The 17,700-nt window shown below is 32.9% G+C and overlaps 2 protein-coding genes across 3 annotated transcripts; both read left to right on the top strand.

Moving 5' to 3' along the window:
- The first annotated feature begins 108 nt into the window (after nucleotides 1-108).
- On the top strand, nucleotides 109-10,034 carry porcn (porcupine O-acyltransferase). Of its 2 annotated transcripts, XM_056464391.1 has the most exons (14): nucleotides 109-258; nucleotides 599-791; nucleotides 2,488-2,531; nucleotides 2,644-2,825; nucleotides 2,942-3,072; nucleotides 5,028-5,045; nucleotides 5,414-5,428; nucleotides 5,529-5,654; nucleotides 5,968-6,068; nucleotides 6,308-6,384; nucleotides 6,489-6,552; nucleotides 6,763-6,848; nucleotides 8,281-8,391; nucleotides 8,772-10,034. In XM_056464391.1, the coding sequence occupies exons 1-14, from the start codon at nucleotides 123-125 to the stop codon at nucleotides 8,871-8,873; spliced, it is 1,386 nt and encodes a 461-aa protein (XP_056320366.1). In that variant the 5' UTR covers nucleotides 109-122; the 3' UTR covers nucleotides 8,874-10,034. The 2 variants fall into 2 exon arrangements, with proteins under 2 accessions (XP_056320366.1, XP_056320367.1); XM_056464392.1 differs by lacking the exon at nucleotides 5,414-5,428 and having other exon boundaries at nucleotides 5,505-5,654.
- Nucleotides 10,035-11,834: 1,800 nt separating this feature from the next.
- Nucleotides 11,835-16,289, top strand: spryd4 (SPRY domain containing 4). Its single transcript, XM_056463734.1, has 2 exons — nucleotides 11,835-12,002; nucleotides 15,451-16,289. Exons 1-2 carry the CDS (start codon nucleotides 11,873-11,875, stop codon nucleotides 15,990-15,992), a joined length of 672 nt encoding a protein of 223 aa, XP_056319709.1. The 5' UTR covers nucleotides 11,835-11,872; the 3' UTR covers nucleotides 15,993-16,289.
- Nucleotides 16,290-17,700: the final 1,411 nt, after the last annotated feature.

Raw genomic sequence — 17,700 nt, 5'->3', positions numbered from 1 at the left:
TTGAATAACCTGAGGAAGCGATAATTAACAGCAAATTCAAAATTGTGTGTGAATTATCCCTTTCAAGATAAAACATTAGATTTGTATATTTTTGTTTTCCTCAGTGTCTAACAGTAAAAGCAATGGGATCTCTGAGCAGACAGGCCTTCTTCCAGGAACTAGGATCCGGTTGCTTGCTTCCAACCGTCCAGCAGGGTCTAGAACAAGTATGGCAGCTTTTACTCATCTGCCTCATCTGTAGGCTGTCATGGAGATTGGGTAAGATGGTTTATACAACACAGAACATCTGTAACTTCCTTTTCTTTGTGCCACTTGTATAATAAAGCGAACAATGGCCAGGTGTTTTCAAGCACCAAAAGGACAAAAAGCACTGTAAAAGCAGCACAAAAGTAGGTCAGTGTACAATGTACCATATCTCAAACCTTTTGAAGCCTTATGTGAGGAACAGCTGTGATCACCATTCGCTTTTATTCTGCGATGAGACGTTCTCCTATAAATAACTTCTTTATGCTCAGTAAAAGCAGAACATTTCATACAAGGCAGTGAGTGAATAATGATAGAGTTGACTTCTAACCATCTGTCTCTCCTATAATCTCAGGCCTGCCCTCTTTCTTGAAACACCTGAGTACAGTGGTGGGTGGTTTTTACACACTTTACCTGTTCTTCGAGCTGCACATGGTCTGGGTGGTGCTGCTCAGCCTTCTCTGCTACCTCATCCTCTTCTTATGTCGTCACTCAAGCAGTCGCGGACCCTTTCTGTCCATCACAATCCTCATCTACCTCCTCCTGGGGTTGGTAGAACGCTGCTGCTTAATTTTAGTTTATTTTTTATGTGGTCAGTGTGTATTTTTGAATACAATACAATTTTTTTTAAAGATAAAGAGATTAATATGTATTGTTTTATGGAATAATATGATTTATTTATTTTTATTGTCATATTTAAAAATGTATATTTCATTGATACAGTGCTCAGCATAATTGAGTACACCTTATTTTGAAAATGAATATTGTTATCCATTTCTTAGTGAATATAGGCAATGTATTTTGGTGCACTTAAACAAAACAGATTTATTAAACAGATATATTTTTTAAAATAATATTTTAGTCACCAAACATATTTAGAAATTGAAAGATAATACAATTAAATAATCACATTTTAAATTCATAATCACTCTTTTTAAAATTTGTATGTAATATTGTTCTATAGCATATAAATTTGGGTGTACTAGTTTTGGACCGTTATCATGAGTTATTTTGTTAGATAATAATGATCGGTCTTGGAGGGCCGGTGTCTTGGAAAGTTTAGCTCCAACCCTAATCAAACACACCCAAACCAGCTAATTAAGCTCTTACTAGATATACTAGAAACTTCCTGGCAGTTGTGTTGAAGCAAGTGGGAGCTAAACTCAGCAGGACACCGGCCCTCCAGGACCGAGTTTGGACACCCCTGGTCTAATCTAATGTATATGCACAAATAATATTTTATAGCCTTCTATTAAAAATATGAACTTAAAATATTTGTGAGGGGTGTACTTATGTATGCTGAGCACTGTATATACAGTTGAAGTCAGAATTATTAGCCCCCCTGTTTATTTTTTCCCCCAATTTCTGTTTAACACAGAAAAGATTTTTTCAACACACTTCTAAACATAATAGTTTTAATAACTCATTTCTAATTACTGATTTATCCTTTCTTCTTTTTCTCCATACTTCTGTCCACAGTCTGTGAAACTGTAGTGTATATGAGCTGTGTGTATTCAATTCAATTCAATTCACCTTTATTTGTATAGCGCTTATACAATGTAGATTGTGTCAAAGCAGCTTCACATAATAGGTCATAGTAAATAGGTACAGTGTAGTTCAGTTTGTAGTGTTTAAGTTCAGTTCAGCGTGGTTTAAAAATCACTACTTAGAGTCCAAACACTGAAGAGCAAAACCAACGATGTGTATGAGTGTGTATGAAAGGAATATCCTCAGAAGTTTACAGAATGAAATAAAACTGTTTTGCTTAACTATTAATAGTAAATCTACAGAAGCTGTGAATTTGCTACTTTGCATCCCAGCGGCCATCTTGATGCCAAAGCAACATAAAATTGACATCAAGCGTGACATCAGAAAACATGTCAAAAATAATAATTGATTTAATATCAAAACCTTGATGTCTGTTTGACATTCGCACATTGATTCGCACAAAAAGTATTATAATATAAGAAAATGATTCGAGATTACACATTTTTATTGGATTTTGTATCCCTATAATTATATGTAAATGACCTTGATGTCAAAACAACATCAAACTAATATCTAACATTGAAAAGAGTTTTAAAAAATCAATAACTGGACTGTCCTGTAGTCGATTATTTTCATGAGTTTTTAGACGCCAACATTAGATTTCATTTTGACATCAGAGTAGTCAATTGACATCGAATTGATTAAAATGTTTGAGGTGCCCTCTAGGATGTTAAAATTCTGCTCTTTCTATTTCAGAGAGTTGCACATGATGGATACAACAACCTGGCACAAAATGAGAGGTTAGTCTTTGATGTTCTTTTGTTACCTGATTTCTGTGATCATTAGACTAAGAGAGTTAATACATTTTTACTCTACTGGATTATGATATAATGTCAAATCAAACTCGTTCAGGTTCTCAGATGGTAGTCGCTATGAAGGCAGTTTCTCTTGCCTTTGATTTGGACAAAGGGATAGTGGAGAAAGTCCCTTCTCCAGTGGAGTTCATGGGCTACATTTACTTCGTGGGGACCGTCATCTTTGGGCCCTGGATCAGTTTCAACAGCTACATGGATGCAGTAGAGAGCCGAAAACTTGTGAGTCTCCAATTGTTCCAGCTTTCATTTCAAAACAATTTAGAATTGAAGTGTTTTAGAAGCTTTGCACTTGCTTCTGCCAGCACTTTAGAGCATCTGTGGGCTCTTTTCCACAGAGCGTCTCCTGGTTTATGAAGTCCGTCGTCAGCTGTGTGAAGAGCCAGCTCTGTCTCCTCATTTCCAACTGTGTTGCACCTTATCTTTTTCCCTATTTCATCCCAGTTTTTGGAAACAAGCTACTCCGAAAGTGAGTGTAAATTTTGCGTTCTGCCATTTTTAAAATAGAGTGTTCTCACTTACATCAGGATTTGGCCAGTTGTCAGTATGCACGGCCATGATGGAGATATTTGGATTTAAACAACATCATGAATCGCATTGCACGGTTATCTACTGAATATGTTTTGTCTCCTTAATTACGAAATCTAAACCATTGAAAAACGTGCATAAGCTGCTAAATCATATATATATATATATATATATATATATATATATATATATATATATATATATATATATATATATATATATATATATATATATATATATATATATATATATATATATACAGTTGAAGTCAGAATTATTAGCCCCCCTGAATTATTTGCCTCCCTGTTTATTTTTTCCCCCAATTTCTGTTTAACGGAGAGATGATTTTTTTCAACACATTTCTGAACATAATAGTTTTAATAACTCATTTCTAATAACTGATTTATTTGATCTTTACCATGATGACAGTAAATAATATTTGACTAGATATTTTTCAAAACATTTCTATACAGCTTAAAGTGACATTTAAAGGCTTAATTAAGTTTACTAGGCAGGTTAGGGTAATTAGGCAAGTTACTGTATAACAATGGTTTGTCCTGTAGACAATAAAAAATTAAAAACTGCTTTTATTCTAGCCGAAAAAAAACAAATAAGACTTTCTCCAGAAGAAAAAATATTATCAGACATACTGTGAAAACTTCCTTGCTCTGTTAAACATTATTTGGGAAATAATTAAAAAAGAAAAACAAAATTCAAACGGGGGCTAATAATCCTGACTTCAACTGTATATATATATATATATATATATATATATATATATATATATATATATATATATATATATATATATATATATATATATATATATATATATATATGGAAAATATAAATTGCAGGATTAGGTGTAATATTCTGAAGAACTGAATTTAATAGGCTCTGATTGTTAACATTTTCAGTATGTAAGTAATTTCAGTATTTTCAGCCTTATGCATGGGACTTTTGATTTTAAACAAGCCCACCCAGGCGCTTCTGGTGAACTGTCATGCAATTATAAAGTAGCCAAGTTTATCGTCTAATTTGTTTAAATTCAATGATCTTTACTCCCCGATTAAAGTACAATATTAAAGTGGGTCTCACATAGGACAAGAAACACTGCATTAAATTCCACTGTATATAAATACTCATTTTACCACAGTATTTTAAGTGGATTTTCTGTGTTCGCTGGCATTTTATCTCCCTTTATTCTTGAACAACTAAATAAATGCTTAAATCTATTTAACTAATATATTTTAATGTCATTATATTATCAATTTATTGAAAAGGAACCTTTCAACTGGAAGTTTATCAGTGTCTAAAAACACTTCCATGCATACAGCCCATTGGTTACGGGCAAAAACAAGATAATAATTGATAATTTTAATGATAATTATTAAAATATGAACGTTTTGTTCAGTAAAGTAGCGTTGTTTACATTCTGTTCTCCAAAATGGCCGACTGATGATGCGCTGTGAAAACTCTTTTTCTAATGCTATTTGCACTGTGGTATGTTAGTTATACCTGGTTTATACCTGATATTATAAAACACATTTTTGTTAGTCGTATTTGGGAACACAACTGGATGACTGTAAATGGGGTCTGTTATGATTTGAGACTGTCCATATTGGGCCACTGCTATAGAAGTTCAAAAAGCATTTATCTGAAGTTTGTTTCATAGTGTAAATGTTCATGCGGTCAAAGGAGCACCAAAGGAGCACCTACTCCTGCCTACTGACGCACTGGCTAGATAGGATTTGAGTTTATTTTTGAAAGCAAAATGTTCTCTTACCATGTGTAATATCTTAACACCAGGTGTGAACATGTCCTTAGTGAATTTTTATGGATTTATTTTGGACAATGGACAATTTCTGACCCGTGTTTTTTATTTTATTTCCTCAGCAAGAAGCGAAAGATGAGGTATTGTACTGTTTATTAATTCATGCATAAATATTAATCATGAAGTATGAGCCCAAAGTTAAATAACTGTAAAATAACTTCAACTGTGAAAACTGGACTGAAGCAGTTTCAGTTTACTAGAACGTCATCTATATTAAGCTGCTTTGACACAATCTACATTGTAAAAGCGCTATAGAAATAAGGATAATTGAACTGAATTGAATTAAAACAAGCATAAAACATATCCCCTAACCATAACTACATCTCAGTAATTTAAACAATATATTATATTGGGTTAGAGATTTATGGTCATCAGCTTTTATACATTTAAAACAATCGACAATTTGGGTTGTGTCTAATAATACATTTTGTTTTATATTTCAATGCAGAGGCTCTATTAAAAGGTAAGTAATGCACATCTTTAATGTTTGAAACCCAACAGTCTCTTGTTTGAGTGTTTTTGTCTGTGATAACCTTCAGCTTTATACTGTTTCTCCTCATCAGGTGGCTGCAGGCGTACGAGAACAGCCTGTCCTTCCACTTCAGTAATTACTTTGTGAGTTTCCTCGGTGAGACGACCACCACGCTGGCAGGTGCAGGATTCACAGAGGAGAAGGACAATCTGAAGTGGTTTGTAGAAATGATACACATTCACATTTTACCAAGTCAGGGTCAGAAAAAGGGACTATGTATATTATACTTTTTATGTGTATTTTTATGTGTATTTTTATGTGTATGTTAATGTAATTTATTTTATTGTCAAATGTCTCAATCAATTTTAATTAATGTTTGTAAAATTCATAATAGCAAATCCTGTTTCTATAACATTGATATGAATACAATTTTGACAATCTTTAATGAGGGTATGATTAATTCATTAATTCATGCTCATCTCTGCTTTCTCTCTTTCTCCCATTATGTGATGTTATTTCTGTTTTTGTAGGGACATGACAATTGCAAAGCCGCTTAATGTTGAGCTTCCCAGGTCTATGGTGGAAGTGGTAACGTCTTGGAACCTGCCCATGTCCCGCTGGCTCAACACCTGTATGTGTTTTTTGGTTTATTATTTGCATTACTTGAAAACTTAATTTCAATGCTCTCTGATAATAATAATAATAATAATAATAATAATAATAATAATAATAATAATAATAATAATAATAATAATAATAATAATAATAATAATAATAATAATAATAAAAGTATTTACCTGTAAAAAAACTTGAACTAACAGCATGAGCGAATTTTAGATATCATTTTTATGTTATCTTGGTCTTTTCCAGATGTGTTTAGGAAGGCTCTCAGGCACGGGAGCTTCACTGCCATTATCATGACACACACAGCAAGCGCTTTGCTTCACGTGAGTGCATTTTGTTCATTTTCTTGATCAGTTCAAGTGAATTTATTAAACTTCTTTTCAGGTACAATACAATATTTCGATGCTATTCTTTTCTGTGCACGCAGGGCCTGAGCTTCCACATTGGAGCAGTATTATTGACCCTAGGCTTCATAACATATATTGAACATGGTGAGTTTCTATGCAAGATTATTTGGTATTATGCATACATGTGTTATTGTTGAGCAAGTTATTGTTTTCAATTATTGCAAAAAGCTTTAATATGTTAAAATAACATTTAGCGCTTTAGCTGGCTTATGCATGTTTTAACACTATTGATCGTCTTTTAGGTTAGATCTCGGTTGCGTGTTTAATGGATTGTGCATTTATTTTGTGTTTCAGTGCTGAGGAAAAGATTGTCAGCCATTTTAAATGCCTGTGTTCTCTCCAAGAGATGCCCGTCTGACTGCAAACACAGACATAAAAAGGTGTTGTACATGTCATTATGGCTATTTTCAGAAAAAGTATAACAAAGCTTATTAATTTTAATGATCACATAAACATTTTTATTGAGTGTTAAAGAGAGAGTTAACCCCAAAATGAAAACTTGCTGTTACTATAATAGAACATTAAGGGGTCAATCATGCTTTTTTGTTGTGAGAACGAGAGGCACACCACACTGACATAAACAACAAAACACTGCGCTTTTTATGTCGCTAGGCAACTACTGAATCAGCTTTGTATTGTGTGCGATTGCTGCTGTTGATGTTACTCGTCATCTCCATTGCCAGAGTGACTTGCTTCCAGGCTTGCTGCTTTTAAATAATATTGTGATATTCACGATTTGTGATTTCATACAGCTCTAGATAAGTTGAAACAGCCACCATTAAGCTTTTCTCCATCTTTACTGACGTAGGGTGCTTTTTTCGCTCAGATTTGACTTTTTTTAACTGCAATGACGCAAAAATGCAAGGCTGCAGGGTGCATACGCAGTGTAAAAAATACTGCCATTAGAAAACGTTCATAAATGGCCCCCTCTCATCGCAAAAATGAAATGAAATGAAGGTTGTATGCGGTAAACTAAACATTATTTATGTTCTAATAGCTGTGGATGAAGACCTCTATGTGTTGTCAGGAGCCACAGGCAGATTTTTTTTCCCCTGTTTGCCTTTTTCTCACTATTAAATCACTATGGCCGAGCACAAACTGCAAGATAATCATCTGATTTTGAACCGATATCTCATCTTACGACAATCCCAGATAATGTCCCTTTTTTCTGTGTGCTTCGAAAGAGATTCATTTTTTTCTTAGTCTGTTTGCAAGAGTGTCAGAGGCGCTCCAATTTCAAATCGTAAATATTCAGCATATTGACAATGAGAAATCCTGAAGTGTGCATGGGGGAAGACCATGAGGACAAACCTGCATTCAAGCTGGAGATTATCACATGAAATGAACAAATATCCAAGCAAGCTGACAGAAGATGAACAAACACAATCACGACGCAGCACTAAGTGGAGTAAATTTGGAGAATCAGCTTGTTGATTTGTGGCAACAGCACAAATGTTTATTCATCCACCGTTTCGAGAGATTTTGAGAGATTTTCTGTGTTCACATTTGGGTTGAAAATCTGTAGGTGTGTACTGTGCTGTCTTCACCACATTGTCACACCACACACTATAGAAGCGAAACTCACGTTTGTGGTCTTAAGATTTTGAAAGTCTTTCACTGTACACCTAGCCTAAGTATCAAGGTTTCAGCTAAAAATATTCTGAATTGTTCAAATGATGGGAAAACATCACTTGCATAACAGAAATCCTGCGTGTGAGTAAAAAACAGCAGATTTTTATTTTTGTGTGAACTCTCCATTTAAGCTGTAGATCAGGTTTTTAATATTGTATAAATCCTCTTTTATTACTATAGGAGCTGTGGGTGTATTTAATTAACGGGACATTTAGCATGTTAGCACTCCTGCATTTGACATACCTGGGATCAGTTTTTGGCTCCAGCTCAGATGACATGGATTCTGATGAGGTACAAGCCATTTCTTCTCAAACCCTGTACACTGTCAAATATTTACGCCGTTAAATACTGGCTAGTAATTGCATTACGTTTTACAGTTTTACAGTAAGGTACTGTATGTATTTTTTACTATGAGGTAATTACATTATTTTCACAGTAAGCCAATGTGATTTTACAATAAATTACTGTGAAATTATAGCCATATAAAGTGACTAAAGCCCATTACTGTGATTTCACACTATTCTCTGGTAGAATTTACTTTATTTTATTGTGAACTTAAAATATAGTTACTGTGATTTAGCAGTAGGTTGCAGTTGAAATACTTAACTTAACTGTGTAGGACCTGGTTTCTGATCAAGCCATTAAAAACACAATGCCATTTTTGTCCACAGGATGGCGTCGCCAGCCACACCATTCAGAAGTGGACTCAGCTCAGCTGGACAAGCCACTGGCTGACCTTCGCCCTGTGGGTTTTCTATCGCCTTATCCTATAAACACAGATCTGCACAGACGGGGAGACAGGGAGAGGATAGCAATAACTGGATATTTTATATGTGCTTACAGTAGAGCAGTTGTGGGTGTTTACGGTGTCACTGTGAACTCTGGATGATCCTGGACTGGAATTTTTGCATTAACCAGAACTTTACGAATACCAGGATGTTTTGATGTTTTCTAAACTACCTAAAACCAAGAAGCATCAAGAAGCAACTTTTTACAGCAATCCTCGATAAATGTGAAATTTGACTTATTCATAGCCATTGTTGATGAATCAAGATTTTGATATGGCTGAATAATGAATCTAGTTAATGTTTGATGGTGTAGAATTATTACTTCTTACTGTGAATAGAACTATTGTCTGAGACAGTCTTGTCTTTCCCAACCATGTTTCTGGAGGCACACCAACAGTACATATTTTAGATGTCTCCCTTTTCCGACTTATTCATTTCAGGTTATGGAGTCTCTTCTACTGTTGTGATGAGTTGATTCAGGTATGTTTGATTAGGAAGAGGCTGAAAATGTGTACTGATGGTGTGCCTTTAGGAACCGGGTTGGGAGACACTGGATTAAGAAGTTGTTTCTGATTTGCTTTATGACTTTTTTTCAGCTTGAATTTGTCGTTGAGTTTGAAAGCTTGAGTTTGTTTTTCAATTCCACTTTATGCTGATGCTTTTTCTTTAAAGCACATATCATGTCATAACAATGGGGTTATGTTCATTATGCCTGTTATGTGTGACAAACATGCAAAATTATTTTTTATTGTCATTATTGAGCTCTGAATGCACATATGATAAGCTTCACATTCTCTTTATGTGTATGAATCATTAAAGTGGTGATAGCGTGAAATTTGAGACGCTCAATATTGAGACAGTATTATTAGTGTTTTATAGTTTCTTATATTTAAACATTTTAAAAATGTATATTATTCCTGGCTACAAGAAAACATTCAAGTGTGTATTTACTTTAATCTTTGCTTTTTTATCACCATTGATGCTTGTTAGTAATTAGACTAGTAATGTTACTGTATTTAAGGTCACACTGTTTTTAAGTGCCAAACAGAACACTAAGAATTAAAATCTGATTAATGTCAGATAGAATCTAATAGTACTTTTATTTACTGTGTTTAGACATTCAATACATTTTTACCTTGTTGTTAATTATGTCCTTAAATTTATTAGTGAATATTAAATAAAGGGTTCAGATATCAAGGATGGTTTTGACGTTCTGTATGTCTGATTGTGACATCAAACTTTTGTCAATAAAACATTTATATTTCTATTTATTTTGTCAATTTATTCAAATCACAAATGAACTGTCCAGTTTTTATGTAAGCATCAAATTGTTTACAAGATTTTACATACATAAAGCATATTTAATACAAGTGTCTACTTTAATGTTTTAAATAACGTGCATCTAAGATGTTAAAATAAAGAAGAAATAATTCATCATCAATCAGTGTAACAGATATACATTTACAAAAACCTACAAAACACTTATTCTATTCTAAAATTATGTAAAAACATAAACTGATAATGTGTGATAATATTAAATTTTATTTGATCTTAAATGATTAAAAATGTCTTTTTATAGTGGTGGTCCTGAGTCTATTTTTAAGGCTTGATTGTGTTTATAAGGTGCAAAGCAATGTGTGCTTATGCTTCACTTTTCAAATATCTTACTTTAATTATATACAGCTACTCAGCTAACATGAAAGCGACTGCCATATTTCCTAGTTCCCCCAAAAACACACCCTCAAGAGGCTCTGATTGGTCAGCTAACATAATTTGCTGTGATTCGCAGATCAGCTCCACATCACCAGGAAGCGTCATGTCCAGTTACGCCTCTACTGTGTAAATACTGTCAGTCAGAGTAGCCGTGTCAATGTGAACCTAGTGTTGGAGCTAAGCTGTGCAGAACACCGGCCCTCCAGGAACGAGTTTGCCCACCCCTGATCTAGAACATAATTCTAATTAAACTGTAAGCACTTCTGTCTTTGTGTCGTGTCCTTTGGAAGCCCAAATACAGAAACAGAACACACGCTGTAGAATAGCAGCGTTTGGACAGCATTTTAGCGTTCTCTGCTATAACATTACAGCACCTCTGGCTACGTGGCTGTGCGGGGTGTATACCCATGGTTAATGCACGTAACCTGAAGCGTTCATGATTTAATTAACCCGGATGTATTTTCTTGTAGTCCCCTAAACTTCCTTCACTGTAGGTTTAGCTAAGCTAATTCTGTATTCTGTATACCTGCATTAGTTCCATCGCTTCAGTCCCATTCATGAATTCTCTCGCGGGTCATCATGGGATAATGCAGCGTGCATGGGATACGCACTTCAGAATCTTGTCGGAAGTAGTAAGTCATCTGGGTACTTCTCGTATACAGATTTTCGAATTCTACTCATTTTAGCGTACTATATAGTATGAAAGTATGCGGTTTCGGACGCAGCCCAGATGTTCCTTTGCATTGAACTTTGAGCATATTACATTCAGAGATGTTGTTTATGTTCACACAACTACATTACACATCAACTAAAGTATAAAACATATCGTAGTGGACCACCCGTCTAAAACCTAGTGTTTTGAAAGATAGTGGCAAGGTTATTTACAATAGTAAATATTTCATATTTTGGAGCTGTACTGTGATCCTTAAATATAGTCTTTTAATATGTCAAGTTTGTCAACAAATAATTCTCGCTCTGAAAATTCCTTGATATAGAAATCCTTTTTTGTCTCTTTACACCTGCGCATGCCCTCTTTATTTTAAAGAGATAGTTCACCCTGTTAAACACAAAGGAATTATTTAGAATATCTTGTTTGTTTTTAAAAGAAGAAGAAAATAAGTTTACAACCACTCGAGTGGGAGTAAATGTTGAGAAAATGGTGATTTTGGGTGAACTATCCCTTTAACGGCAGGGGGCGGCAGCGCGCAATCTTTTGCACAGCGCAACCTTGCGACAGAAACTGAAGCAAACCGCGCTATAAATGGGACAACATGGCGATGTCCTCGGGCATGGCAGTCTTTTGCCGTCTGACAGGCAGATCCTTAGGGGCAGTGCTCGGTCACGGCCGTGGAAAAAGCCTCACAGCTCGGAGATGGTACATCACTGCCAGCTCAGGCAACAGTGAGTAAACGCCACGTTTTCCACGTACCTCAGTGTTAAACTCTAATCAAACCTGGAGGTCAGAGGAATTCAAGTCATGTTTATGAATATTAATACACCTCAAACATTTTATTTTATTAATTATTAGCGCTCGATATTGTACTCAACTCACTAACTTGAAATACATGACGCATAGATATGAGTTTTGTTGTGGAATGTATGAACGAAGAGTCACGTGTCTGAGATGAGCTGCCAGTCGGTTGGTACAAGCTTATGATAAACACTGGTGATGATAATACAATGCAAAACAGTGTCAGTGACTCTATGTAAATGTCTGTTTTTTTTTTTTTTGTAAGTAAGTTTAATATTTGTGAACTGCTCGATGAACGGGAACATTATGTTCCTTCATTTACCGAGTGAGTTGTCCTCTTAAAAAAATTATTTTCAAAAATACTACAATAGAAGCAATTTCTCATGCACTGTCATTACTGCTACAGTACTGGGGATTAATAAATGTGTTTACTTTCGTCCTACAATTAAACTTCATAGTCTTTTTGTCATTTTATTTGGTATTTCGTTTTAAATACTGATTCTGTTGATTTTTAACATGTAGGTGTTAAAAGTCCAGTCTGAAGGTACCGTAAAAATATTAAATTTAATATTTAAAAAGTTTAATTTTCAATAAAAAAAGAGATTGAAAAAAAAAGTGAAAAAAAGTTTTGTGTTTTTTTTTAAATGTTGAAGTTTTAAATGATTTAAATAATACAAGCCATTGTGTGCTTTCTATGAATTCTCAAGGCAGAAATCCCCAAAACACAAATAATACTTTTGCGTGACGTTTATTATCAGTCAGAAATGTTTTCATATAATTCATGCAAAATAGAAATAGTTAAATCAGAAAAAAGTTTGCATAAGTATTATCATTTATTTAATATTAATTGGCTTTTTAATGACCCATAATTGTATTAGGGTAATATGAAATACACAGATTTTAGCCCATCATTGTGTGTAAATTAATATTTATTCAGTTTTTAAATTAATTTCAGTAATATTATTGACTAATATGAAAATGTTCATATGATTTATTGACAATAGAGTTTGTAAAGTAATATTTTCTGTCTTTTGTATGATGTATTATATAAGAGACTTATAAGGTTATTTTTTATTCCATATATCAAGTTTTTAGTTCCGATACTCTCAAAATCATTCCACATAAAATCAAATTTTTTTTTTTTACAAAATTCTGTGCAGAAATAAGAAACAATGTCAGATTCTGTCTGGCCCCAGTGATGACATTCAAATCGGCTGGCAATGCAAAATGATGACTGAGATATGTACAAATAATCGTTTGCTCAGAGTAATGTATCATTTGAAACTTGCATTTAAAAAAGATTATCGAGCAAACCTGAGCTGCTTTAATGTAGTAAGCATTTATTTTAAAATACTGCTGACAATAAATATTTATTCCTGTGGTAATTACATTTTTTTTTAAATATTTGTTTTATAAATCATGTTGTGAAAGTAATTTAACAGCAAAATGATGTACCACACCAAGGTTGCAATATTAAAAAGCCTTTTACTTGCTAAATCTATAAATCAGACGACCATTACTTGTGCAACAGATTTTTAAGCTCACTGATAATTTAGAGACTATAGAAATATACATATAACCAGCATTGTTGCCAGATTGGGCAGTTTTGAATTTGATTTTGTGGGTAAAAAATGGCGTAAGCAGGTTGACAAAAATTGTGCAGTTTTGAAACCACTTTTCTATGCAACTTGTTCAACAAAACATGACTGTGCTCCTACTCCATTCAGTTATTAGTGTCCAGTGTATTGTGCAAACCGCGTGGGCCCACCTGCAAGAGGAGGTGAAGGAAAGTTGTATCAAAATCTGACTCTCCGGACAAATCTGACTCTCCATTCGCATACACACGCATAACGCAGCGCCTGCAGTTAAATTCACGGCGGTTTATCATGACACTTATATCGATCATTTTTTTTTTTCACAATTGACAGCAAGAACAAACATAGAAGCGTCGTCTGATTGACAAGCAGCACCTACTTAAGTTCAAAAGAATTTAAAATGCCAAATAGGATGAATTTATACCCCTCTGACATTATACCCCTCTAACATTATACTCCTCTAACATTAGGTGCAGTGTATGGGAGAGAGGGGGCCAGTGTTTCGATGTGATCCGGTTATGTTGTTGTCCTGTGACTGCTTGTGTTGGATACTGCATGGTTAAAATGATGACAGTTAAAGTAACTAGGTTAATTTCAATTTAAATAAATTCAAATTAAATAATATATTGATCTAATATTTTGGGCGAACATTTATTTATTTATTTTTTGCGTTTTGGTGGGTTTTGGGCTGGAAAAAGTCAGCTATATCTGGCAACACTGATAACTGGCTTAACTGTTTGTTAACCCCAAAAGTACCATGAAAATACAATGAGAATAAAAAAACTTTTGTCATTGCAGAAAACATACTGCTTTTATATGATATTATATATGTTATTATATATGTTATTATAATTGAATATATTTTATTATATTATATATGTTATTATATTACAATATATTTTATTATATTGTTTTATATTTTATTGTATTATATTATATATGTTATTATATTATAATACATTATATTATATATGGTATTATATTATAATATATTATATTATATATGGTATTATATTATAATATGTTTTATTATATTGTTTTATATTTTATTATATTATATTGTATTTTATTATATTGTATTATATTATATATTTTTATATTGTATTATATTATATTATGTTTTATTATATTGTTTTATATTTTATTATTATATTTAATTATATTGTTTTATATTTTATTGTATTATATTATATATGTTATTATATTATATGTTATTATATGTTATTATATTATAATACATTATATGTTATATTATAATACATTATATTATATATGGTATTATATTATAATATATTATATTATATATGTTATAATATTATAATATATTTTATTATATTGTTTTATATTTTATTGTATTATATTTTATTATATTATATTGTATTTTATTGTATTGTATTATATTATATATTTTTATATTGTATTATATTATATTATCTTTATTATATTGTTTTATATTTTATTATATTATATTGTATTATATTATATTATGTTTTACTATATTGTTTTATTATGTTATATTATATTATATTATGTTTTATTATATTATATTATATATTATGTTTTACTATATTGTTTTATTATATTATTTTATATTATATTATATTATGTTTTACTATATTGTTTTATTATGTTATATTATTTTATATTATATTATATTATGTTTTATTATATTATATTATATTATATTATATTATATTATATTATATTATATTATATTATATTATATTATATTATATTATATTATATTATATTATATTATATTATATTATTTCTATCTCTGCAGATGTGCAGTTTAAGCTTGATGAGCGAACCGCTCACAGCAGCCTGGATCTTTTTAAGAAAGACACCGGTGTGATCTATCGAATGCTCGGTGTGGATCCGTCTCTGGTACAAGACACCCCTCTGCGTTTCCGGGACTGGGCCGTGGTCCTCGCCGACACCCCTATTGAATCAGGACGCCACTATTGGGAAATCACAGTTAAGAAGTCCCATGAATTCAGAGTTGGAGTGGCTGATGAGTCCACGTCCCGTGACGAATGCGTAGGCACCAATTCCACTTCCTGGGTGTTTGCATTCGTCCAGAGGAAGTGGTTTGCTATGATTATGGGGAAGCAGGTCCCGGTGCCGTTAGTTGGGAAACCGGATCGAGTCGGGCTCTTGCTGGACTACGAGGCGGGACGGCTCAGTCTGGTGGACACCCAGAAAGATGAAGTTGTGCACACCATAAAAACACAGTTCCGCTCGGCCGTCTGTCCTGCGTTTGCTCTCTGGGACGGGGAGTTACTCACACATTCGGGACTGGAGATCCCAGCCGGGCTTCAGTGACTCGTGTTCATTCACACGTGGATGCTACATGCCTCTTAATGGATAGAAAAAAGGATGTATAGGGGCCTTACGAAAAGGGAACACAGCTGTTTTTTACTGCCATTAATCCAGATTTGTCCACTAAGCTGGAGAAAATATAAACTCAGTCTACTGTTTGTGATATAATGCTGATGAACTAATGTTCAACATATGAATACTTGACATCCTTAATACTGATTTCTTATGTGCATCAAATACAGTGTTGAGATGTTTTTTTTTTTTCAATAAACAGACACTGTTTACCAGTCATGATCTTTATTTACAGTCTGTACATACATTTTTTGTCTTATTATATTTCACTTTTTCATCTTCATCCATAACAAATGCACTCTTTTCATTTTTAATGATTTTTTTCCCTCCAAATCCTTGATATATGTATCCAGCAATAGAGTGCGTACATATACCAATTTTAAATACATTAATTTCTCTCAAAACAATGCTTTGGCATTCAGAATTCAGATAAAGCTTTGTGCCCTACATTAACATAACATTTTAATTCAAATAATAACTTAGAAAACGTAAAAATCTTCAGAAATTAAAAAGCTTTAGAAATTCAGAACATCTTAAAAATAGTACAAATATACAGATACCTGCTCTAAATATTTATCTGAAGGTTATTAGTAGCTTGAACAGCCTTGATGGCCGTATGACATTATGGAAAGCCCTGGCGCGTGAACCTCCTCAAGGCAAAGCAATGTAATGGCATTTCCAGTATGATTCATAAATAAACTACTCGAACCGCAGCTGAAAGTGCACACATGCTTGTCCTCATACATGGACTGCTAAATTTACACCAACTTGTACTTCGTAAACAAGGCCCGGATGTAAGATAATCGGGATGTGTAGTTGTTTGAAAGGCTGAATACATGACCAGACGGATTACAATACAACACTTTTACAACTCTACAGTTTCAATAGATTTTAACGTTTTTCATTTAACAAACATATTTCCTAAAGTAGGGCTGGGCCGATAAATGATATATTGAATCGCTATAAAGTTTATGTCAATAGCAATGATAAGCTCTGGACTTTTTTACTCTATATTGATCCAAGAGCCAATCACACAGCAGATATGTACAACAATGGGAATCTAAAAATGTGTTTATATTTAAGATGTACCGAATTTTCAGGCACCGAAAATTTGTCATCCGAAAATATGTAATGCCGTATAATGGATCCTCTATTTTTTGTAGCTTCAGTCATTGTTGGGGTACTCTTAAATCTGGAACCATTAACAACTTAAATCGAAATATATATTGTTATCGTGCAATATGGAAAATTATTACAGATTGCATTTTTGCCTTATCGCCCAGCCAAGTGTGTGAAATGTGATACCAAGTGCCGCAAGTTATATATAATATATTTGAAAGCCCTAACTGTACTGCACGATTTATATATATATATATGTATGTATATGTGTATATGTATGTGTGTGTGTGTGTATATATATATATATATATATATATATATATATATATATATATATATATATATATATATATATATATATATATACACATATATATGTATATATATACACATATATATGTATATATATATACACATATACATATATATGTGTGTGTGTGTTTTATGTAGTTACGGCAAAGCTGTAATGTTTAATATAGGAAATGGTTAAATAAATAGATTAAACAAAACATCTTTAGGG

This window comes from Danio aesculapii, chromosome 8 (genome assembly GCF_903798145.1).
Source record: "Danio aesculapii chromosome 8, fDanAes4.1, whole genome shotgun sequence".
Taxonomy (NCBI): Eukaryota; Metazoa; Chordata; class Actinopteri; order Cypriniformes; family Danionidae; genus Danio; species Danio aesculapii.
This window is presented reverse-complemented; position numbering and strand designations above follow the sequence as displayed.